At 35.7% G+C, this 26491-nt stretch overlaps 1 protein-coding gene across 1 annotated transcript; it reads left to right on the forward strand.

Annotated features, from left to right (window-relative positions):
• On the forward strand, positions 1–25256 carry rad50 (RAD50 homolog, double strand break repair protein). The gene is made up of 31 exons (XM_032577000.1): positions 1–56; positions 1167–1300; positions 1468–1551; positions 1931–2082; positions 2176–2361; positions 2468–2672; positions 2805–2933; positions 3830–3995; positions 4910–4968; positions 5182–5316; positions 5533–5739; positions 6101–6283; positions 6501–6658; positions 6750–6925; positions 7811–8048; positions 9502–9691; positions 10847–10973; positions 11540–11733; positions 12175–12285; positions 12625–12717; positions 12915–13028; positions 14078–14205; positions 14363–14464; positions 15582–15704; positions 20554–20639; positions 20751–20893; positions 21854–21987; positions 22914–23980; positions 24087–24134; positions 24226–24342; positions 24526–25256. The coding sequence occupies exons 2-28, from the start codon at positions 1172–1174 to the stop codon at positions 23098–23100; spliced, it is 3939 nt and encodes a 1312-aa protein (XP_032432891.1). The 5' UTR covers positions 1–56; positions 1167–1171; the 3' UTR covers positions 23101–23980; positions 24087–24134; positions 24226–24342; positions 24526–25256.
• Positions 25257–26491: the final 1235 nt, after the last annotated feature.

Here is a 26491-nt window from a genome sequence, read left to right on the forward strand (position 1 = left end):
TCACAGCGCGAAAACTGTAGTTTCCCGTTTGGTCGAAAGTTCAGCCACTGTCCAAGGTAAGAGGGTTGAATTGTTTATGTATATGTTTATCGAGCGCTCTTTTTAACCATATTACTGTCAGTGTAACTCTATGACGGCTGAGTACTTCAAAATGCATTTTATTAGCAGTTAAACCGCAAAGTAGTGGCGCAAAACTTCGTTGTTAGCTAACAGGTAAACATTTTTAGCTTGTAAATTCTGTAACAAAGTTTTAAAAAAAAGTTTTAAAGGTAGCCGTCTACGCGAAACTCAGTTGAAAACAAAGTAACCTTCTGCAATTGTGTCAAGCAGAGTTGTTTAATAACTAATTCGTAATTTTATTGTAAAATATAAGCTTTAACGTCTAAAATGAACACGTGCGTTAACTTCAAAGGCTCTTTCCGCTATGTGTTTATTACTTTACAAACTTCACGACGTGATAAATCTGGTGATAAAGGATGAAATAGTCTCTTCTATTTGGCTAGAAATTGATTGGAAAATTATTAAAAGAAAGGATGCATGAAAGTATCTGTTTTACTATAGCTGTTTTGTGAAGAATATTTTATTGTTTATATTTTTCAGATATTGTGTACAATAAATATAGGGGATTCAATACAATATTGCTGTACTTTGTATTACCGTATTAGTTGCACCAATCAATTGCCCAGCGATAAGGATGGTTCAAGATTCTTTTGATTGACTCTCATTTTTAATTACCCTATTAAATATTCTAAAATTTATTTTTCTTTTCCATGTATGCATTAAAACTCAAAATAGTAGGGGTGTATGTTTTGATGCATGATTGAGACAAATTTTTCAATACCTTAATTATAAGTAATTCAAAACTACTCCACATCTATCATTTCTTTCTGTTATGTGTGACAAAAGTCATAATCGACACATTAGACACTTGAAATCACCATTGGCAGTAAAAAGCCTGACTGGGGCATTTCAGCTTTGTAAATCTTTTTCACCTTTGTTATAAGTAAACAAACAAAAGACACCCACAGCTATTAATAGTTATTAACATTAAGTTCTTTTTATTTGTTTTTTTTTTTTAGCTGATCCTTCCTTGGTGCAGACATTTTCATCTTTAAAGCATTTGTCTTATACTTTAAATGCCTTTGTTCTTTCTCTCTTTCATAAAGCAAAAATGTCAAAGATAGACAAAATGAGCATCCTCGGAGTGAGGAGCTTTGGGATTGAGGATAAAGACAAACAAATCATTTCTTTTTTTACTCCTTTGACTGTTCTGGTGGGACCCAACGGAGCAGGGAAAACGGTAGGAAAACATGAAGATAATCCTAACTATTAAGCGTGGCCATGTTTTATCTTAAAGTTCTGCAGAAGAGAACAGCTAAGCGGAAGTTTCCGAAATACTTTTGATATGTTTTATAATAGTTTGTAATCTCTTTGTACAATATAATCCACATGTTTTTGTGTTTTCAGACTATTATTGAATGCCTCAAGTATGCAACATCGGGGGAACTTCCCCCTGGATCTAAAGGAGGAGCTTTTGTTCATGATCCAAAGGTTTGTCTATGAATATTTCATCATTTTCTTAGAGAGAATCTTTAAATATAGCTGTAAAGTACTATAATTAATTATTCATTTAAGACCTTATTAGTCATTACCTCAAATCTAATAAAATGTAGATTTCTCAAAAGCTAGATTTGATTCAAATGATTTTTAAAGACAAATATGTTGTTTTTTTATAATTTTCCCTAAAGTTCTTTTAGGATTATTCAAGATTTTTGAAGAAAAAAGTAATAAAAGATGAAGGTTAAATTTTTTTGATTTCCCAGAATAACATTTCTTGTAATAAATTAATTCTGTTCTGGCTTGTCAGATGATGTTGTCTGTTGTTGTTAATTTATTTTTGGATTTTTAAAGTGATCATGTGCCATTGCAGGATGCCCATGAGACGGACGTACGAGCTCAGATTCGACTCTTGTTCTCAGATGTGAATGGAGAGAAAGTCACCATCCAGCGCTCCATGTCCTGCACACAGAAAGCAAAGAACTATTCATTCAAAAGCTTAGAGCAGGTCATTACTAGAATAAAGTAAGACACTTTCAATAAACTACTGCAGTATTTTACCTAGTGTTTGAAAACTTTTATAATGAAAATGTTTGTCTCCTGTTTTAATTCTCCCAGAGATGGTGAAAAAGTAAGCCTTTCTTCTAAGTGTGGTGAGCTGGATCGGGAGATGATTTCTGCTTTAGGAGTATCCAAGCCGGTGCTGAATCATGTCATCTTTTGTCACCAAGAAGATTCCAACTGGCCACTTAGTGAGGGCAAAGCACTCAAAGACAAATTTGACTCCATCTTTGCTGCAACCAAGTGAGTCCAGCAGATATTTCTGTTTCATTGAATGGCCGAGGTTCCAATCTCCATAACACATCACAATAACACTATATAATTAATCATTACTGTTTACATTGTGTAGATATATTAAGGCACTGGAGACAATGCGTCAGCTGCGTCTCAAACAGAGTCAGACAGTCAAAGAATGCCAAGTGGAGTTACGCTACCTGAAGCAAAACAAGGAGAAGGCTCAGCAGCTCAGAGAGACTGTGGCCACCAAGGAGGCTCAACTGATGGCCTCCAAAGACAGTGTCCAACAGACGGAGAGCCATATTGAGCCGCTTGAGGTGTGTGAATTGTGCATTTTAAACTGAAACTAACACAAGTAGCAATCGGCATAAATGAGGGTTAACGGCCAGTCCATGTTGAGGATTGGTCAGTATTCTTCCCTTTTAATCAGTCTTCTTAATTATTGTCAGAATCGACTGATGGAGTTCGACCAGAAACTGGGGAAGGTAATGAAGTTGGACAATGACATTAAGGCTTTGGACAGCAGGAAGAAACAGATGGAGGAGGACAACAAAGAGCTGGAGGAAACCATGGAACAGGTAAAGCAACAGAACTTGAATATTAATAATAACTAAAAAGAATTGTCAGTTTTATCGAGAGCTCACTGGGGAGTTTCAGCTGGTGTGGTGAATTCATACAGGCGGCAGATTCAACAAGTGCATCTTAACATAAAATATTTTTCACTTCATAAAACATAAATAAGATTTAACTACAGGCTATGCAAGGAGAGCTTTTGTTCCACCAAGTGCTGCATCACTAAAGCTGTCTATCTTTCCTCTATTTCATTTTGTTTTGCAAACAAATATTGAAGGAGTGCAATATGATGATATGAGATTGTGGAATTTTAGGAAGTGTCAACAATATTCCAAAGCAAAGATATTGTGACATAATCTAAACGTCACGTTCAGTCAGTTGAGGTTCTGCGATCTTCTGCGCACTCATTGGTTTTATTTTCTTTTTTATTCATTTAGCTTTACAAACTTCTGATCATTTGCTGTGCGAGTGTTGTTCATCTTTGAAGTGTATGTTTTGCTTTTCATTTTGGGCTGCAAGTATCTCTTTGTATTTAATTGTTAATTTTACTGAACAAACATTGGAGAAATAGAACAGCCTGAGTCTCTCACTTGCTATAAATGTGAAATATTTTTTGTTCTTTGATGGCTATGTATTACAGAGGAATAATTGCAACACTTCTAAAAATGTTTTTTTTTTTTCTGTTATACATTTTTCAAAACTTTTCAAACTGTTAGAGCTTTAATACACGCACACACATATATATGAGCAGGAAGCATACATATACTGTATATGTATTAGAATTATGTTTTAGAAATATGTTTTTTTATTTATTGAAACCATTGTTATCTGAAAAAAAATGCTGAGCTGTGCTTGTTCATGTAGAGATTCACTTTAAGCCAGTGAACCATCTGTGGTGCAGGTGTTTCAGGGTTCAGATGAGGAGCTACAAGACATTTACCAGAACCACCAGAGGACAGTGAAGGAGAAGGAGCGCAGGTTGACAGACTGCCAGAAAGAGCTGGAGAGAGCCGGTTGGGAATGTCAGAGACTCAACAGAGTGAAGGCCGATCTCTTAGTCGAGCAAGGTAATGAAAATGTAAATTTAAACAATCCCTAATGTTCTTGATTTTAAAATGATGATTAGGGGTATAGATTGATATTTTTTACTTGTAGGCCTGCTCTGGCTTTTAAGCTTTACATAAAGATGGAAGAGTCAATTAATCACATTTAGTTTTCTTTATTAGCTTTTATTTACAATGATTTTCTGTGGCTGCATGGTGACATGGCTGTTTGCAGTGTTGCCTTGCATCAAAAAAGTTCTGGTTTAAAGTTGCATTCATGGGTTCCATCAGGTCCCACTGTGCAGAAAAATGTGTTAGGTATTTGGTTGCTATTGTTGAAGACTTGTGTTTTTAATGTTCTTTAGATTTTGCATGTGACTGATCAAAGTTAAACTAAACTGTGGAGTTTTAAACATTGTTTTGATTGCTGTTCTCTCTGGACCACCCTTGTCTTCCAAAGATATTAATCCGATTGCCTTCTGGAGGGAATCGGTTGCAGTAGATTTTATTTAGTGGCATCACAATAGAAGGTGGTGAAAACAAAAACAAGTCACATTAGTCAATTTTAATTTGTATATTTTTGAAAAAAATGTATATGTTCTATCCAGTTCATAAATATGTGCAATTTGTGTTTTTTCATCACATAAAATCCCAATAAAATACACTATAGTTTTATTTTTAAGTGAACAAAATGTAAAATAAAGAAAAAAAGATCATTTTGATAATTTCAGTGTTTGTGAATGCTTTTGGAAGACACTGTAGGTGTTGAAGACCAATTCTCTTGTCTCATTCTTAGTTTCTCCTTCAACATGCAGGATAATTGCTCCGGCATATAAGCCACATGAATTTCATTTGGAACTGCATTGAGTTTGTTGCTTTGATTAAGCTTAAGTAAAACCTTTGCAATAACTGATGAAAGCTCCTTATTTTCATCTCAGGTCGTCTTCAGCTGGAAGCTGATCGCCATACTCAGAATGTCAAGAGCCGTGACACTCTGGTGAGAAGAAGAATGGAGAAATGCACTCTTATACTGACTTGCTGACGATGAAAGATAGTTGGCGTTTCCACTAAGAGTTAAAAAATGTTACATTACTATACAAGCTTTAGGAACTTTTAATAATCTTAATTTGTTCAGGTATTGTAATCAAACAAAAGTTCCAAGAAAACAACAGCTTTCCTTGGTTTCTCTCTCATCCTCTGCATCTCACAGGTTCGCTCTTTGTCATCCCATCTGGAGATGGAGGGTTACGACCGCCCCCCCTTCACCTCTCTGCAGCTTGAAAGCTTTCATCGTCACGTCACACAAAGACTGGAGCAGGAGAAAGAGACACTCAGTCAGATTATAGTAAGAAATACTTGGACTGAAACCAAAACACTCCTGTCCAATTTTTTTACCAATGACCTTTGTGCTTCCTGCTGTGTTTTCTGATAATTAATGTTTGATAACTTATCAAACTTTAAATAATGTTTGACATGTAAAATATCAAACTTTACTTAAATTTCACTTGAAATAAATAGAATTTTGACAGTTTTGTTTATTGTTCTTTTTATTGTGTTGTAGGCAGGTCTGCAGGAAAAGGAGCAACAGAAGCAGCAGTCTATCGATGAAATAAGGGATAAGAAGACTGGCCTGGAGAGAACCGTAGAGCTGAAGAGGGACATGCAGGGAAAGAAGCAGCAGGAACTGAGGAACATCAGGGCAGATCTGCAGAAACTCGAAGGGTCATCCAATCGACTGCAAGAGCTGGAAAATGAATTGGCCAAAAATGTAAGATCCCTCACATTTATACACTTTGATGACACACATCTTAAGTAATTTTTTAATCTTCTGATGATAGGTGACTGCACTGCAACTTTTGCCTTGTTGTATTATTTGAAAAAATAATCAACAGCTTTAGATTTTTTATAACTGCTGTCATATTATTCTCATTGGTTACAGTTTTTTTTCATACCATTTCCCAGTTTTTTATTTGGGTATATGTAAAGATTTTGTATGAACTATCAAATATAATGATTAAGTTGTCATATGAATAAAAATATTTCTGTAACATAAAGTGTCTGCTTTTATTTTTTGGCATATTTCAGTCACACACTTACCAGCTTCATTGTGTGTTGGTTTTCCCCGTCAGGAGCGTGAGCTGGAACGTGCCGTTCAGAGCTCCAATGTTGAAGAGCTGAAGACTGAGATTGAGGAACTCCAGAGAGAAAAGACTGAGCTTGACCGGGCGCAGAGACGGCTCGATCAAGAGATGCAAATTCTTAACACGCACACAACTGCACGCACGCAGATGGACATGTTGAAGAAAGATAAAGTATGAAATTATTACACATTGCAATATAGTTTCAGTCCTTTCATTTCTTTTTCTGTGTTTGTTGCTTAATTAAATCATGGTAAGCTGTTCAAATCAAACCTTTTTTAATCTTCTATTTTCTCTACATTGTTTGTCTTCTTTGTCTTTCTTTTTTTTCAAATGTTATTTTTTGTTCTTCTGTTTGTTCTCTTCTCATGCTTCCTCTTCACCTTCCCAGACAGAGAAAGAGGAGCAGGTACGGAAAACCAAGGCTCGTCACGGCGAGGATCTCATGCTCCTCCTGGGTCATTTTCCCAACAAGAGAGAACTGGAAGACTGGATCTATTCCAAGTCCAAGGAAATCAATAGCACAAGGGACAAACTTGCCAAATTAAAGTGAGTGGGGTTTATTTTATTAAACGAAAAACCTATTTGAGTAAAAGAGTTTTGAAACCTATATGTCTGTTACTGTTCCAATGAATCTCAGTAAGGACTTGGCATCAAGTGAGCAGAACAAAAGCCATATTGCTGCTGAGTTGCGGAAGAAGGAACAACAACTAAGCAGCGATGAAGAGAAGTTCTTCAGCGTGTGTGGCAGTCAGGATCTGGAGCAGGATTTGGGCAGACTGCAAGAAGATCTGGAGAAAGTATCCAAACAAAGAGGTAACTGGATAGGAGCTGAAATTTACACATCTACACAAAACAGTTTATTTACTGTAGAGATGGTGGCTCATACTTGTTTTATCAACACTTGGTATTTTTTCCCTAGACTTTGGAGAAAGAACCCAAAGTTCTTGATTGGATTTAAATGGAAGTAGTTTCCAGGCATTGGCTCAAATGTCAATGTTTTGGTCTTCATATAGCTGTTGTACATGTATTTCCCTCAATCCTCTGCAGTCCAGTCCTGGTACTTTCTGCAGACTTTCAGTTTATCTTCTTTGCAGCCATTCCCCAAATCAGGCCAGTATCTATAAGTTTCCCCCGACCTGTGTATCTCATTTGACTTTTTAATTTTCTAACAAACTGCAGTGGCGGCAGCCAAGTCCTTACACTGAATTCCCTGTAGGAGATAATTCTCCTGGCTCTTGCTAGGCTTTCTTGAGCATTCAGAAGTTCATAAATGTCTAGCTAAAAGCAAAAAAAAAGGAGAGGTTATGAGCAACACCTTTTTTTAAAGTCACCTCTCCCCTTTTATTCTATTCATGTCCTATCCTTATTAACACGTTAACTCTCCACTCATGGTATCGGTCCAAAAGAAGTTTTGGGCAGTTTCATAAATGCCAAAGCAGTCAGCTTTGTAAAATACAAGTTGTCTGTGTGAGTCAGTCTTAAACCTTATTGGCCATAATTGTACATTTATTAATTGCAACTTCTTAACTTGTTATTAAATGCAACTTGGAATGGGTTTATAAAAGTTTCCTGGACTTATGATAAATCTAATGAATGCTAGGCCCCATTTATTTTGGCACTGTGGGATAAAAGTGTGTGCGTTTACCACTGTTGTGTAAATATGTTATTTTTTCTCTTTTTCCACCTGTCCTGTTAAAGCCATGTTAGCAGGAGCCACAGCAGTGTACACTCAGTTCATCAGCCAGCTGACAGAGGAGAGGGAGCCCTGCTGCCCTGTGTGCCAGCGGACCTTTCCTTCAGAATCTGACCTGCAGGAAGTTATCAGCGACATGCAGTCCAAGCTACGCCTGGTGCCTGACAAACTGAAGAACACAGAGCAGGACCTGAAGAGGAAGGAGAGGAAGAAGGATGAAATGATGGCACTCAAACCTGTGAGGTATGCTGATTTAACTGCTTAGTTAAAAAAAAACATAAATGAAGCAGTAAAGCTGTAATTTTTTTATTGCTTCAAAGAAATGAACGAATTCATAATCTTTTGACCTGCAGATGCAGAGATTAATATTTTTCTTAAAAGTAGCATTATTTATGCAGTTACAGACTTTTAGTCCTGCTTTCACCATTCTGTTTTGGTTGGTCTGTAAAATTATAGAATAGTAAGGGACACATAATATGAGACTCTCATTGAAAATGAAATATCTGGATATTCATAAGTGTCGTCAATGTAGTGAAATGAAAATAATAATTTCTGTCCATAAGCTTCGTTTTCGTCATAGTTTTCTATGACTATTTTTTCACAGGAAGGTATTATAGTTTAAAACAGTCTTCAAACTAATTTAAGTTTAAATAAAACAAAGTAGATTGGCCAGCACAGTTAGTAAACTTCCAGCCAGTTCCACTAGATGGAGCTAAATTATCATACGATGTAAGTTTTACCTCATAAGAATAATTGAACTGTGTTCTTATGCAGTGACCCAGCAGTTTCTTTTTCTGTTTAAATTCTTTTGTTGTGTTTGAATTTTCTGGCTACTGATAAAACTAAAACATGCACAGACTTACTGAACTCTTGATGAGGTAGATCTTGCTAAAACTGGTTTGGATCACTGTTGTGTTAACTCCTTGTGGTTGATTGATTCAACAATTTTTTAAAAACGTTTTTCAGATATTTTGTTGCATATTGGTCAGATGCACATCTATGATGCTAATCTCCTACATCTTCCCAAAGCTGAACAGCTGGATTGAAAACAAGTGAAAATGGAGACCACTAAAATACAGTGAACTCTCTGTGATGTTCAATATACCAAGTTGAGATGATTTGAGGTATAAAGAGGTGGGCCTGGTCCGCACTAGGACTGATTTATCCTGTGGGGTTTGATTGATGTTTCCTGGTGGAAAGGAAAAATATCCCAATGTTTTATGGATGAAATCAAGACCCATTGGATCAGTCAACATTTTTCTGCTTTGTTATTGTCCATACTGTTATATTAAATTTGTGAGAATCATGTCTGCAGTCCTGTTCTTAGCTGATAAAAGTGGCATCTGGTGTAGTTTTCTTGAGTTGATGTATTGTGTCTTCAAAGATGGTACTGTAATCACTTTGAACTGCCTTGCTGCTGAAAATGTGCTATAAAACTAAAATTACCTTACCCTTCCTTACTTTCTCACCCTTTGGTTGTGAAGAGTGATTATTTGAGCTCTCGTTGCCTTTCTGTCATCTCCAACCAGTCTCCCCATTATTCTATCATTATCAAGACATTTTAATCCACACAACTGCTACTTACCAGATACTCAGCTGTATTTCTGAAGTATGCTGCTAATTTGAGAAGATATTAATTTTAAAGTTTGAAAGAAATACTACATACTTCTTTTTTAACTAATTTATTTTTTTGCAGACAGGCCATTGTACAGTCTCAGGAGAAGGAGTTGCCTGAGCTGAGAAACCGACTTCAGACTGTGAACAGAGAAATCGAGAGGCTCAAGGCAGAAGTAGAAGAACAGGAGACGCTGCTTGGTACCTTAATGTCTGAGGAGGAAACAGCCAAGGCCTGTCTACAAGACATCTCTCTGATGGACCGATACTTGGTACCACTGTTCCCTCTGCATCTTCTCATCACCTTAGCTTTTCTCTGGTTCATGCACATTTCTAACAGACGCCCAGCTAATCTCCTCAACAATTAGTATAAACATTCTAGCCTTTCGCCTCCATTACATGAACATCTTTTGCTACAAGGGCAGATCTGATCCTTCTGAGAATCAACCAAGATTAATTTGAGGTCTCTCTAACCGAAGTTGTCATTTGAGTCTTCTTAGATCAGGTTGATTTTCCCATCCAGCCAGTCACCACATATCCACTTCATAATGTTAAACATTTCATTTGAATCTTGCTTTTTGTGTCTTTTTTTAAATAAGGAAAGCATTTTAATAACCAAGTTAATAATTGGATAGCAAAAGGTGCTTAATAGGAGATTTTTTTTACATTATTTAAACTGGGTGAAGCTAAAACTATGCCACTCAATGAATCCTGAGTAGAACATATTTATAGACAAAGGTTTTTTTATCTTAAATACAAAATGTTTTTTTTTTTTTTCTAAAGTTTTGATGTAATAATTCTTGCGAGTAGCAGTTTTTGAATTTGCATATCCAGTTAACAATTATTCGATTACTAAATTAGTTGACAATTATTTATTTCAATAATAGCTTCATTATGATTAGTTAGATTAATCATTTCAGTCCTAGAAATAGAGTAGCAGATATTTTCTCATTGCCTTTCTCTCGAGGTAAGCTCGAGAGAAAGGCTTACCTCGAGACATAGCTTATTTTATTGACATTTTCAAAGTTTTAGTTTTTAGGGTTGGTTTCCACAACCATACCACCATTCCTTAATGAAAAACAACAAAATGGTGCCGTTGTTGAACCAGTTTTCATAGACTGGGCCTGATGCTAATGCAGTTGAAACTAAACTGGTTCTAAGTTTGACTGCATTTCCATTAAACAAAGACAGAGCAGGCTTTCCAAGCAGAATATGCCACTCAACAAGAAAAGGAGTGTCATTCACTCAACTTCTCAGTGGGTCAGAATGCCATAGCCTAAATGTGTATTAAGTATATTTTTTGTGTGTTATTCTTGACTGTTAAAACAATTTTCCCAAGCTGTGTTTGTTTAAAACATAAGTTGTCAATTTTAAATGCAGACCTTCATGCATCATGTGTGCCAATTCATATATTTGTAAATTTGCAGATGGACCTTAAAGAGCTGGACAGAAAAATTGCTCAGCAGGCAGCTAAACTCCAGGGAGTAGACCTGACTAGAAACATTCAGCAAGTTAGTCAGGAGAAACAAGAAACTCAGCACAAGCTGGACACCAGTAGGTTTTCCTCATTCACAAACTTCCACAGTGCATTACAGTTTTAATGTTTTAGTTCTGCTTTTATTACTTGCTTGATTGCCTTGACTTCAACTACTATTTAAAAGCTTAACCTCAAGCATGCCTGCAAGCAACATTACAGCACACACAGTTTTAATCAAGTCATACTTGTTTATATAGAGTATTGTGTAATACACTGTAAAAACAAAACAAAAAAAACATTTTTTTGCCTAATTTTATAAAAAGAAAAACATTTTGTCAGATTCTAACAATAATGTTTAAAAAGGAAAATTTTTGATAATAGTTTTTTTAGTATCTTAAAAAGATATTTAGCTTACAAATGTGTTAGTTAAAAGAATCCTCTTAGAAATGTACACTCATGCAGATACCTATTAAATTTATTTATTTTTTTAAGCAATACTCTAAAGCAGAACCTGATGAATCGTTTTTGCACATTAGCATCATGCCTTAAGAATCAAAGTTGATCCACTTTTGATTCAACTCTTTGTCATTAGCAGATTGTGTCATAAAATTGTTTTTCTGTCTCTGACACCGTCTCTTTCCAGCCTCTAGCAAAATGGAGCTGAAACGTAAGCTGATCCAAGACCAACAGGACCAGATTCAGATCCTGAAAAGTACCGTAAATGAAACAAGAGCAGAGAAGCTGCAGCTAAGCAGCGACATGCAGAAACAGCAGCAGCTGGAGGAGCAATGTATTGACTTTACTGCAGAGATTCAGGCTTTAACCAGAGACATTAGGGTAATTATTATAATATTCACGTCTTTTATTCTCATGTACTTTTCACAAATTTGATAACACATCATTTTGTGCATACAGACCAATTCAACAAATCCGAATATTATTGAAAAGCTACTTTTCAATAACTCAATTCCATAAGACAAGCATATTAAATAGAATAATACACACAGTTTAATGTTTTTAAGGTTTATTTCTTTTATTTATGATTATTTTTCACTTATCTTATGAAAACAGCACATTTTAGGTTAGTATATTATATCAGACCATTTCTTTATTAAAAACATATTTCATACAGAAATACTGGGTTAATGAAAAGTATAAGATCTGCTTAAATGTTGTTTTCTAAAGAACAGATATATTGTTCTTGTGACAATACAATTTGGTATTTGCATATTAAAAATTGATTTTCCAGTAATATTTGCCAACAATGTTTTCATACAGGAAGCAAAGGAACAACTGTCACCTCTGTCTGCTGCTTTGGAAAAGCTGCAACAAGAGAAACAAGAGTTAATGGAGCATAAAAGAAAGAAACAGGAAGAAGGCCAAGAGAAGGTTGATGCTTACTCATGCTCTCATCTCAGTCATCTCCAAACCTTTGGTGTTTGTCTCTAACACGTGATGTACAATGCAGATTCTAAACTTCTTTCTCTGACATTCTTTTCTGCTTTTAGTAATGCTGTCATGTCACCTGTCAATGTTTTTTTGCTTTCCCTTAAGACTTGGTGATGTACTATATAGTAAAAGATAAACTTCACTTCTAACCTCTTGTGCATGCTGCTCAAGTTAAATATCTTTAACACTTTAAGTAAACACAAAAACACATCTATATTTTCAGCATTGTTTTCATTTCAGGTGTTGCGCTTTTTACAATGTCATCACTGTTTTTTACAGATCAATGGCATAAAAGAGAGGGTAAAGTCTGTCTCCAGTTTGGAACGAGATATAAAAAAATACATGGATGATGGGAGAGAGGAATATAAAGAGGTAATCTGTTCACTGATTTTGGTTAATATTCATTTACATTTTTTAGCTTTAATTTTTTGAAAGCACAGTAAGCACTCACTGCTTTTCCCTTAAAAGTAATTGCAATTATTTCTTTATTTTAATATATGATAAACCTTACCAACCATTTTTCTTTTTTAATTTTAACTGCATCAAACAACTGTTTATTCATGCTGCAGCAAAAGGAATCTGAGCTTCAAGAAACCAACACTCAGCTCCATGAGGCTGAGAAGCAGAAAGAAAAGATTAATAAGGAGATGGGAAACATCCGTCAGGACATAGATACCCAAAAGGTACAGACTTTTGGCTCATTATTTTTAATATTATTGAGGTATGATAGTGTTAAAGAAGAACAGAAATTGGAGGTTAACAAAATGTTTGATCAGCCTTGAATGGGGAAGAGCCAGTCAGAAACTCAAAAATCATGTATTTTTCCAATCAATGAAAAATACGTGATTGTACATAACGCTACCAGGTTGGGCTGACAGTTGCTGTCATCTGTGTAAATGGTTTTAATGAGTGAAGAAAACTCAACCATACTTTGATATTTGATACAGTAATGTCAGGAAAGTGCTATTCTCCTGGGAACTGCCAAGCCCAGCCTCGTTCAGTGGATTACCAGAGAGGGAGGCGTGATTCATCAATCGACAGAACTTGTCTCCACTGCTATAGTGGAAATATATATTTCCAGTGAAACCGCATGTGATACGTCATGGTCATGGAAACTTATTCTCTGGAACTGTCTGTGCTCAATTCTTGAGCTGGTGTGAAGACTTTCTGAAGTTTTGGGATCTATAGGCATTGTAGGTTTTGGCATCTGTATTGAACCAGAAGATGCACAGGGATGTAATAAGCCATAAAAGTGTTTTTGATATTTTAATGTATGGGTAACACTTTACATGAAAGGATGTGCATAAGATTGACATGACACTATCGTAAACATGACATAACACCTGTTACAAACATGAAGGAGTCTTCATGAATATTTGACTATTGTAATGAAGTGTCATTAGGTAAATACTTTTAATGGACCTTTAATGCAACTTCTTGTTGGATTAAAAGTCCTCATGTTAGTCTTATGCACACCCCTTCAAATAAAGTGTTACCTGTAATCTGTTCAGGCTGCAATAGAACAAGACTTCCAGCAGAATTGGAATTTTGAATTCTTTAAACAAGTTTTTTCTTATCATAGTTCCAAAAACTATAAAAGAATTGGTTTAAATATGTAATTGACAAATAATCTGGAGACCAGAATTGAGCCCTCAACATTCTGCTTCGGACATTTTTCTTTAACAGTGTTGTTATTATGTATTTGTTTCTTGCATATTTGTTATTTCTTCAGGTCCAAGAGCGCTGGTTACAAGACAATCTGACATTAAGGAAACGAGTTGAGGAACTGAAGGAGGTTGTAGCTAAACGAGAAACTCTTATGAAAGAGATGGGCAACATGCAGGTGTTGCAGCTGCGCCAGTAAGAGCACTTCACAATTTGTATTAGTCTGTTGAAAAACAAAACAAACAGTAGCACTTCAAGATAGGCCAAGACTAATAGCCTCTTCACTATCCCCTGAGTGGAATGTTTTTAGTGTTTCAACCCTCTCTATTTTATTTTCTGTGGATTTTTTTAGAGAACGTCGTGATGCAGAACGCAAGTTAGAAGAGTTGAAGAAGAACCGGAGCATCGCACTCGGTCGGCAGAAAGGCTTTGAAGAAGAGATTCTGCATTACAGGTAAAACAGTCATGTCAACTGAACTGAAACAGTATCAGCCGAAGTGTTTATCATCATACCACTTAGTTTCCATCTGTGGAACCCAAATGAAAGCTCCTTAGTAACTTGGATATTCTTCACTGTAGAGTAGCACTGCATCTTGTTTTTTTGTGGAATTACTTCTGTGGATTTACTGAATAAAACATTATATAGCTCCAAGACAAGTACTATATTTTCCGCACTATAAGGCGCACCTAAAAACCTTCAATTTTCTCAAAAGCCGACAGTGCGCCTTATAATCCAGTGTGCCTTATATATGGACCAATATTGAGCCACAACAGGTCTCGCAACTACGGTAAGCAGCCGCCGACTTAATTTTCCCCCGTAGAAGAAGAAGCGCGCGGTGCACGCTGGGTTTTGTGTAAAGACCCCAAAATGGCTCCTATTAAGAGACACGCTTACGATGCAGAGTTTAAGCTCAAGGTGATCAGTCACGCAGTAGAACACGGGAATAGAGCAGCAGCGAGAGAATTTAACACGAACGAATCAATGCTGCGGAAGTGGATCTATATTGTGATTGCACTAACATTTGATTTACCGTAACAGTATCAGACTGTTTTTTACGTGTTTATTGAATCGAGGAAAAGTTTCCCTCCACTATATGTTATACCTTGCTGTTGTTAAAAGATAAACTGTGTCACGAAAATACCACGTCACTTACTTTACCTCGGGAAAATAATAAAACAGCTGTTTATTCATTTTGGGAATGAAAAGAGTTTTCAGAACGCTGGTTTGTAATCTATTAATAAAGTTTGACTGACCTATCTGACTATTTTGTTGACATTCCCTTTATCGCAGTTCCATCTAATGGATGCATAACGTAACCCCAGCCTCTACTGTAGTGTCTATTCTATGCGCCTTATAATGCGGTTCGCCTTATATATAAAAAAAAGTTTTAGAATAGGCCATTCATTGAAGGTGCGCCTTATAATGTGGTGCGCCTTATAGTGCAGAAAATACGGTACTCATTAAGTGGTAAAATATTTGTAAGAGAAAGATCTCTCTTTAAATTATTTCAAAATTAGTATTTTTTTAAAACTTTTTTTTTACTATTTTTTGCTTAATTAAATTTTTACAGAAAAGAGTTGAGAGAAGATCAGTATGACAAAGCTGAGGAGTGCTACAAAAACAAGATGATCACCATGAGGACCACGGAGTTGGTCATTAAAGACCTTGATCTCTACTACAAAGCCCTTGATCAGTAAGTAACTGATTTGTTTGAATTACTGATTTTTTTTCCCACCAGTGGCATTTATCAAAACCTTACCCTTTTAACCACCAGTGACTGCAATAAAATGTTATTCAGGCGTGAGAAATACTGAAACTGCTTGCACTTCGGAATTTTGCATGTCTAAAATGTTGTTCAAAATATATGCCATGTTGAAGGTAGTGGTTGTCCGTGTATTGGTATCACTGATCACACAAATATCCTCAAATGAAAGTAATAGCATTGGGTTTTGGTGGCACATGTTCTGGGCCCTGGTATTTACTTAACTTAAAAGTCAAGTAATAGATATTATCTTAAAAATCCAAAAAATTACATAATCACCATACTAAAGAGAAGGCATTCACAAACATTAGTGCAGAACTTAGTATGCTATCAGAATACTGGTAGCATACTTAATGTATGGGTAACACTTTACTCGGAATTCTAATAATTTTTCTCTAATAATTTTTTAATACACCACATTTCTGCACGCAGCATTTCACCGGTAATGCTGCAGAATAATTCCTGAAAGACCTGAAAGTTTATAAGTGTATTGAACAGGATATGAAGCCGGCAGTGCATCAATCACACAGCTGGCACTTCTGCATGTTGGCCACCTAGCGCGCTGCCGCGGCTGCATCTCTCACTCAATCTGGACGATTTGGAAGGCGTTCTAGTAAAAAAGCTTCATCTGTATCGGGATTTATATTAACTCCCATGAGGAATAATTTATCTTCGGAGAACCGCATCAAGGTCTGAGTCACGTTTAAAAGCCACAGCCAGTCCTAGCCAGTTTGGCGCCCTGGGCGAACCACTCTACAGGCTCCCCTGCTCCCCCCCTGTCAACACATTTGATTTGGGGGACATGGACATGTCAATCGATATCAACAAGTGGATATCTGACTGCTTGTCATGAGATTTGGAGCATAATTATATTCTACAAATAAAGAGAAGGACTATGTACATTTAAATGTAGGTTTCTGGATAGGCCTGTCACGATAACAAATTTTGCTGAACGATTAATTGTCTCAAAAATTATTGCGATAAACGATAATATTGTTTGAAGATCTTTTTACACTGATTTAATGGAAATGACGAGACGATAATGCCGATAATTAAAATGACGTCAATAGTTTTAATTTATCGTACGATTAATTGATTTATCGTTTATCGCGACAGGCCTATTTCTGGATGTATACAGTCACAAGAAAAATTAGTTCACCTCAAATATGTATTTCAGAAATGTTCAAATATTGCTTTAATCAAACTTGAGCAACAGAATTACCTTGTTTCACATTTTAAAAGATAGATACAAAATGCATTTACTAGTTGAGGAAAAAAGTTGGGCATGATGCACTCCTTTTGTCCTCCTTGTCTGACTTCAGTGAAATGCTTCTTGTAGCTGTATACCATTCTTTGTCATCAGTCTTAGTAAGATTGTGTTCCTAAGAATGAGGTTTTCTCAAATTTGTAAATTTTGGTAAGGAAGCACATGTGAGGAGGTTTGCACTCGCAGACTCTGATAACATCTGAGAAATGAGCGATCACATAATTTACCCATGCATGTGGGTGGGTTATGAGCATCATTGTGCAGTTTAATCAAGATGCAAAGCAAGCGTAAAAAGCCTTTTTCTGCACCCCATACATTCACGTCACAGTTTCTGTCTGAATACAAAGCAGTCTGTTTCAAGTTGAGATATTTAATGTAAAAATGATAGTGTAAATGGGTCATTTACCTTACAAAACAAATGGTGGCAGCAATATGAATGAAACTTTACAGTTGGCCATTATAAATGGCCAACTAGAAATTATTCATATAGTTTTTAAAAGCCTCCACTATCAGGCATGCTTAAAAATATGCACAAATATATATACATATATATACATATATATATATATATGTACAAATATAACTAATAACTCTTATATTGCAAAAAAAAAAAAACTGAGATAAATCATTTGTAATTACTGCATTTAATACATTTGAAATTTTTAAGTTCATAATAAAAGCTTTTATGCACAACTTTTTAAATAAACACCATAATTAAGGGGCTCAAGATTTCAAAAGACTTAAAGAGCTGTTAATAATAGTGTCTTAATAATAGCAATTATATCTTATATATTAGAAACCTCTACTGTTTGACGCAGATGTGTTTTGGTAATACACACTCTTTACCACTTTTGCATACTCCTGCGTAGAGCATATTGAGTACTACCTAGGAAAGTGAAACTAAATAAAGAGGTAATTGGGTCACAGAATGAACCAGATTGCACCTAAGAGAAACGTTTTTACAATCTGTGGCAAATTTGAGCATTTTCTTGAATCTCTGAAGATGCTTTGATCTTCTTATGAAAATTAGTTGATTAGATTCTAAATTTTTAAATCATCTTTTCTAGTTAGAGGTTAAACTACTTTAAACTTATATTGTGATTTGTGGAGGATGCTAAAATGTTTGATATATTTTTTTATTTTTTGTTAGAGGGTTTTATGATTTTGACACTGAACTTTATTAGTTTTTTAATATGTGGATGCGCAGTATAAATGTCTAGTTCACAAAATAATATTTTACTTTGTTTGATTTCTTCTTAGTGTTGTATTAGTTTAAGTAATGGCTGAACTTGAGCACGCCACATCCTTTCCTATTCTGATAAATCGTTTGCACTGGTACCACACTACGTCAGTATTGTGACCTAGTTCACATCAGCAGGTCTAAAGCGTTTTCTAAGTCTTTAGCCACTCTTATACCAGTGTGACCGACTAATACACGTGGACAAAATTTAGCTGTTAATGACCCACAATGGCCACTGAAATAACAGACAAAAGCAGTAGTAATGAAAAATGTACTGAAAATTAGCAAAACAAAAATCAGACTTTGTTTTTAAAATTTGGTTCAACTGAATGATTTAAAAAAATCTAATGAAACGACCAGACAAACATTATGGTATTGAAAATAATTTGACTATTGGCATATGTTAAACTAAAGCGAGACTTCTTAACATTGCAAATGTCGTCAAGCTTGTAATCAGGGAGTCAGCCTACTTACAGGGTGACAAGCTGTCATTGTGCTGTTTGATGACATGATGTGTGCCATACTGAACATGAACTATAGAAAGTGAAGAACTGTCTCAGGATGTTAGAAAGAAAATCATAGACAATAATGTTAAAGGTAAAGGCTATTTGACAATCTCCAAGCACATTGATGCTTTTGTGGCTAAAGCTGCACATATTGTTGAGACGTTTAGAGTTCAGTGGACAGTAGCCAAGGTCTAGAGAGGTCTAAAAGAAAATTGATGGCAAATTGAGAAGAAAGACAAAGAGCCCTGATCAACATTACAAAGACATTAAAGGTAAACTCCACGTTTGAGGTACAGATCACACCATATGTTGTCTTTTGAGTCAAAGTGGACTTCAAGTGAGACGACCAAGGATGAAAAAGCGAAACTGGAATTAACTACAATGCATATTAATGAGCCAAAGTCCATTGGACAGTTGAGACAAAACTGGAGCTTTTGGGCGAGGCACACCAGATTTATGTTCACGGCTATTAAAATGAAGCGAGGAGGGAGCTTAGTTATGTTATTTGGCTGCTTTGCTGCATCTGGCACACGGTGTCTTGAATCTGTGCAGGGAATAATGAAATCTCAAGACTATCAAGGCATTCTAGAGAGAAATGTGCTGCCTCGTGAGGCCTGTTTCTTTAACAAAGGACAATGACGATTCAAAAGCAATGACTGATTTTTGTTGGTGAATTTCCAGTAATTTATTTATTTTTTTATGTATTATTACTTTTGTCTCGTTCAAGTTATTTCAATGAAAATATGCTTAAACATTCTGATTGAGGTTGTTGAAACAATGGACGGAAAGCCCTAACTTCAAGTCCTGCAAGGGTTATAGAGGTGATATAAAATGCATAGGTCCTGCTCTGCTCCTCTTTACTGCTTTGCTTCCAAAGTATACCAAGAGTCTTTGTGAAACTCTATTTTATTAATCCATGCTAGTAAGTAGTTTTTCTTAAGTATTTTTTATAGTGCTGCATTGTGCTTTTGTTTCGATTGGGAACACTGTAAAAGCTGTATCACTCTTATATTTAAATATCCAATGTATTTATTGATAACGATAACAGGAATGATAACAACATTCCTAATATCCAAATACTGTACATTAATCCAGGTTAAGTTGCTTATATTAGCTTTTATTGAGTTTCTGATGAATTCATAGAAGTCCTTTTTTGGAAGATATATGCAGTTTCTACAAGGAAGTCAGTAATTACATCTGTTGACTAAGCAGTTGCGTACATAAGGCAGTAGGTCAGATTGTTGGATAAGGTGTCCTCCAGTACTTCTAGTTTCAACTTTCCTCTGTGGTTCATCTACCCTCCATATATGGTCATAGGAAGAAACTGCATTTTGTATAGTTATCACTCGTCTGTTTAACCACACTGGACTTTTTCATCAACTTGCTAGATGAAAGACAAAATATTTCTTGGTATCCAGGAAGGCAGCATCCAGTCTTCTGTTTGCATATCTTTTTTACAAAGATATATCATCTAACATATCAGTATTAAATGAAAAAATAAATGTTGCTGCAGTTTTCATTTTGTAACCAAGATATGTGAAAGTCACATTTGCAGCAGTGAACTTGTTTAACCTATATTTAGGAATTGATGATGGTGCATTTTTGTCATCTTGAGGGGATTTTATTTTATGAACACGTGATTGACAATACACTTGGTATGTCTTACTGACCTTATTTTGGTATTTTCAATCTAACAAAGACAGCGTGCAAATAAAGCATCCCCTTTAATATTGAGTTTTACTGTTGTTTTCTTTCTGCTTTCCACAGAACCATCATGAGATTCCACAGTATGAAGATGGATGAGATCAATAAAATTATTAGAGACCTGTGGCGCAGCACCTACAGGGGTCAAGGTGGTTCTCTTTTACAAATATATATATATATTTTCAAACTTATACAAAGTAGTTCCTCTCCAATATTTTCCTCCGTTAAGTCTTTTGTCTTGTGTCTCATATCTGCTCCAGATATTGAATATGTGGAGATCAGGTCGGATGTGGATGAGAATTCATCAGCTGGAGTCAAGAGGAGGGTTTACAACTACAGAGTAGTTATGGTGAAAGGAGACACAGCTCTGGATATGAGAGGACGCTGCAGTGCTGGCCAGAAGGTGCTGACATTGCCAGTTCTGTATTTGTCCTGGCATGGCTAAAAGTTATACATGTATAAAATGTACACAAGAACATTGTCAATCAGTAGCAGTCCATGTATTTATGCTGATGTGTCGCAATACAGGCATTGCATACAAACAAAAACCGGCAGACGACAAATCCATTATCAAAAGGCTGTCACCACTGTGGTCCACGAGAGATGATGCACACGTGCTTTTGTCGCACGAGACCATAAAAATATTTGTAAAGTTCTCCACAATAACTGCATTACAAGAAATGCTGATAATGATGAAATCAGAGGGAGCAAGTAATGGAGATATAACAAGCTATTCTGATGTATAATCTTGCCCTCTGCAACACCTGATAGTGTATAGTCATCACAAGAGCAGGGATTTAAAAATCTTGCTAAATTATAGATACAAATGTCAGCAGCTTCTTAATTTTGTGTCACCTGCTGTTGTCCTGCCAAGTGTGTGGTAATTATAAACACTTTGATATTTAGAGAGAAGTTCTTCTCCACTCCTTTATTGCCCATATTTGGCATGAATTTAGGGACAAAATAATTGAAGCACTCCTTATCATTTCCTAAAACCTAGCATTCTCATAACATAAAGATCTGCCTTTCAGCTAATTAAAATATTTGTTTGGACATTTTACAGGTCAAGTTGGAAAGAAATATAAAATCTCGATTTGAAGGTTTTAAGTTGTTAGTACAAAGACTACCTTTGAAACACATAGTACACTCATATAGTTTGTGTGTTTTTTTTGAGACTGTTTAATATTTATATTTCTATTCTGTACCAAACTGTAGGATTTAAACTTAAGTGTATACAAAATTGTGACTTGTAATCAGTTGGCATATAAGCAACACAAGAACAACAGAACCATTATGTTGTATCAGTGTAGCTGCTCTGTATAATCAGTTCCTCTTTTTCCCAATCATGGCCATTCCTGTGCAGGTGTTGGCGTCCCTGATCATCCGTCTTGCTCTGGCAGAGACTTTCTGTCTGAACTGTGGGATCTTGGCCTTGGATGAGCCCACCACCAACCTGGACAGAGAGAACATCGAGTCCTTGGCACATGCCCTTGTAGAGTTAGTACTTTTCATGTTTTTGCAAAACTTTAAATCTGTACCTGAAGCTGTATCTGATGTGATTAGAGCTGCAGAATAACTGTCAAACAGTGTGCAGTGACAGGATCGATTAAAATTAACTCACATTTTCTTCACTCTTCTTTCTTTCTTTTTTTGTCCTTGTGATTTCTCCACCTAGCTTTTGCATTATAGTCTGTATCAGGTGAAGACTTCAACGGCAGTGAAAATCCATCCAACTGATGGTGTACACAGTTGTGTTCAAAATAATAGTAGTCCGGCTTACCAGCAAGAAACCTTCATCAAGTCATTATAAAGAGCTTAGAATTAATTGAGCAGCATTCTTATTCCAGAACAACAAGATTGACATTATGGAGTGTTTTCAACAGAAAAATTGCTGAAACTATAATATTTTTCACCTTTAGTTAATTGTTAACATTTTAGATCAGGTTTTATTTTTATTTAATTTGGAAAGTAATGCGCAGTGTCTTTCATGTATTAACAGATAATGAAATAGATCCCTTTACAATTTTGAGGTTGCCGTTTTTTTAAACTCACTACTATTTCTTTGAATACAACAGTAACAAACCAAGTATTAAATCCAGGTCGTGTTTAATAATAGCACACATTGATATTGTAATGATTTAGATTTGATATACTGTGCTATCCTAACAGTGCATGTGCACTTTTCTTTTAAAGTGTGAACCTTTTCTGATTGCGAAACTTTTTACAGACACTTTTTTTAAGATTGCAAATGTGCAAGACTGTAGAGTAAGAGTTGTGCAACATTAACCATCTTTCAACAAAGCAATCACTGATCACTGTTTCCCTTTCTTTAGATTTAGAGATTATCAACTTTGCATTGCTTTTAAAGTTGCAAGTATTCAGCATGTTGTACTTAAGCTTGATCTCTTTGCTGTGCTCTCTAGAATCATCAAGAGTCGTTCTCGTCAGCGCAATTTCCAGCTGCTCATCATCACCCACGATGAAGACTTTGTAGAGCTCCTGGGCCGCTCTAGCTACATCGAGAACTTCTACCGAATCCGCAAGAACCAGGACCAGAACTCCGAAATCAACAAGTGCAGCATCTCCTCTCTCTCGTCTTATCTCCATTAAAAAACTGACTGTGTTGCATGGCTTTAAAGGTTTTTAGTAACACTTCATTCTTTGATTGCAGTTGGTAAAATTCACACTGTTTTACTTACCCTCTCTTTGCTGTGAACCGTTTAAATTTTCTTATAGTTACGGTAACTATATACTATGAACAAGAGCTTAAAAAAGCCTTTTTTTTTCAATTTACTTGAATAAATGTCAAAAACACTAAGTAAGAAACTGAAAGTACAAGTTATACATATATATCAATGACTTTCATGTCTTTGCATGATGCACCAATTGCAGAGTTGTATTAAAGAAATTTAGCATGCCTTTAAGAAATGAAAATAATTTTTAAATGATCGAATGCTTTCAGATAGAAAGCATTGATAGTTTGTGCTTCAAAATCTGAGACATTGCAGTTGACATTTCCTTGCTTCATTTTCAAAAGTTTGACATTCTGGTATTAAATGTTCAGAATTACTAAAGCTGGAATGATTTTTTTTTTAACACAAACTCATTTTAGATATTTCACTTTAACAGCTAAGAAGCCATCAAATTCAAAGAAATAGTCAAACCACAGCTTATCTCATAATCACTGCAGACGACATCTCGTTTTAGCAGTGAAGAAACATAACTAGAGGCGTGGACAAACGGTGTATAAAACCAACCACTCAGTCAGAGCAACTTCAAGCTCACAGCTGAACAACCAAAGACAACTTCAGAGACTCCTTCTCGAGACGTCCTCAACCTGCAAGCAACCATGGTGATGGCAATACTTCTGCTGGTGTGTGCTGTGGTTCAGCTGGTCATCCCAGCTCCTTCTACCTCACCTGATCTCACACACCTCAACCTCAACCACATTATTGCAGAGGCTCACAAATGTAAAGACATTTTCGCCAAAGTGAGTTTGATCTTTTTAGTTTTCCTTTTTCCAACAGTTTATGACTAAACTGACGTTTTAAAAGTTGGCAGCATGTTTGACTAAACTTATTTTCTCTTTGTGATAGGAGTTGTTTGTGGAGGACGTGCAGGATTTGGTTGATGCCGGCTGTAATGTAAGAAGAGTGCTTCATTTGAAACATGCTTAAATTTTCTTCAAGAATGTTGAAAATGTACTTACATACTTTTCAATTACTTCCCATGTAGAGTGACTTCTTTTGCAAAGTGCACATGATTCTGTCTAAGCATGAGAAGTCTGAAGAACCCAAGAAGAAAGAGCTATCACTCGTGCGCTACCTGGGCACATACATCAACAATACACATGTAAGTTTTTTAATTTGTCTTGAAGGTTTGGGTTTTTATATAAAAACAGATCATATGTGTGTTTTAGCCTTAGCAATAGAGTGGATTAACTTGCAAAAACAAAAAATTACTGATGCAGCTGCAGAAATTAGGGTGAGCAACATTGTTGTGCAGCTTGAATGAACTGGATTTCTTGTCACTCAGATCGACTGTGCAGAGGTGCTGAAGACGGTGAAAAACTCAACTGTAACCAGGCCAATCACTGTTCTGCTGGATAACGTCACCAAATGTAGCAAGAAGAAGAACTTTAGGGTATAGTAACTTCAGCACATGGAACCTTTTCGGCATTTGTGATCTGCATGTACAAATCCATTGTAGCTGTGTTTTATAAGGTTTATTTGCATTTTTACATTTTCTGAAAATGGAAATTGTGCATGTAAATTAAATGAGCAACATGATATGAGAAAATTAAGTTTAATGCTGTGGTTTAACTTTTGTGTAGTATTTTAGTTGAAAAGTTGTTTTTATTTTAAGATATTCCATCTTATTTATTTTTTATTTAATTTATCATAAGACAATTTATTTATTGCAATTTTCTTTCACAGTATTAAAATCAGCTTTAGAGAACATTAACTTATTTCTCATGATGTTCTCAGGCAAAAATGCTTTGTTCTGCATAATTTGTCAGTTTTATTATAGATCTTAAAAAGATTTTTGGAAATGAAAATGTTTTATAAATTGGCATTTACAGTTTGCAGATACTGACTGTACTTTAGGATAATCAGATGGAATTGTGCTATATATTCTATTTTAATTTGATTATTGGATTTAACTGTATTGGAATAAACTGAATTAAACAAATTTGCAATGAATTGGATTTGTTTGCTTTGTAAAGTGATTTTTGATTTGAGTGAAATAAACTTAATTGTGCTATACATCTTGCATTTTGTCCTGTTCTTGTGACTTAGGAACAACTGCTAGGCATGAAACAGGAATGCAAAAATAGGAAAAACATGACATTGCTGGAGGGATTCCCTTCTTCCTTGACCTATTGCACACCAAATGTAGCATGTTCAGCCATCAGCTCTTTGGGAATCACTTTGTTGGTGGTAAAACTATTCATGGTGTTTTAAAATTAGTCAAGGACATTGACTTGTGTGGACAAGTTTGTTTAAGTCATAAATTACTAAGGTAACTTAACAATTGAGGGAGGGGGAACTCAAAATAATATTTTGTATATAAAAAGCAACTAATCTTAATCAGAACTGTATGTACAAGAATGGTGGTATAGTTGCATCTCTTTTACTTCATTTGTATGCTGGCCTAGCCTTCTGAAAACTAGTTGCTTGTCCTATGACATTTGCCTTGTCCAGAGAGTCTGGGGCTCTTGGCTGTTGAGAAACGATTGTTTCCTAGAGGTGTGGCCTCTTTTGAGGTTTTAAATTTTACCCAATTGCTAATGTTTGCCTATGTAATTTGCCAATTCGACACTATGAAGCTTAGCAGAAATTGAATGTGCTTTAAACAACCATCTGCCACCGCAAAGATAGAAGTGCAGGTGTTACAGAAAAAACTGACCCATCATTTTCTGTGAACGCAGAGGGCAATGGCGCAATTATTCTGGCCAGAATAATCTGTGACTAGTATGATTTTAGTTATTTGAGGGTTAAATATTATTATAAATACACCCAGATTGTTGTGATGAGGTGGTACACCTCTGAAAAATAGTTGTTTAAAACTCTGACATTATTTATTATCAGTGAGGTCACAGATTATTTTGGCCAGAATAATCTGTGACCATTGTGATCCATTTCTTAATCAGTTGCCGGTTTATTAAATGGCCACAGTTGGTTTACATATTTTAATGACAGCACACAGGGATTCGATTCGATGCGATGGTCATTGTTCAGCCTCAAACACAAAGTAATATATTTTCTCTGTCAATGCGATGATGATATAGGAGCCATAAATCTTACAATCCCAGCTGTATCAGTATTTGCACGCTATCGCCCCCTGCGGTCACAGAAAATAATGGGTCACAGATTTTTCTGTAACACCTGTTCGAACATAGCTGTTGTTAATATTAATTCAGCATTTTTAAGTGCAGCCAACACAGACTGAACCACTTTGTTCACTTATTCCGCTGCCAATGCTAAAACTGCAGGCAGAC

The sequence above is a fragment of the Xiphophorus hellerii genome, chromosome 11 (assembly GCF_003331165.1).
Source record: "Xiphophorus hellerii strain 12219 chromosome 11, Xiphophorus_hellerii-4.1, whole genome shotgun sequence".
Lineage (NCBI taxonomy): Eukaryota > Metazoa > Chordata > Actinopteri > Cyprinodontiformes > Poeciliidae > Xiphophorus > Xiphophorus hellerii.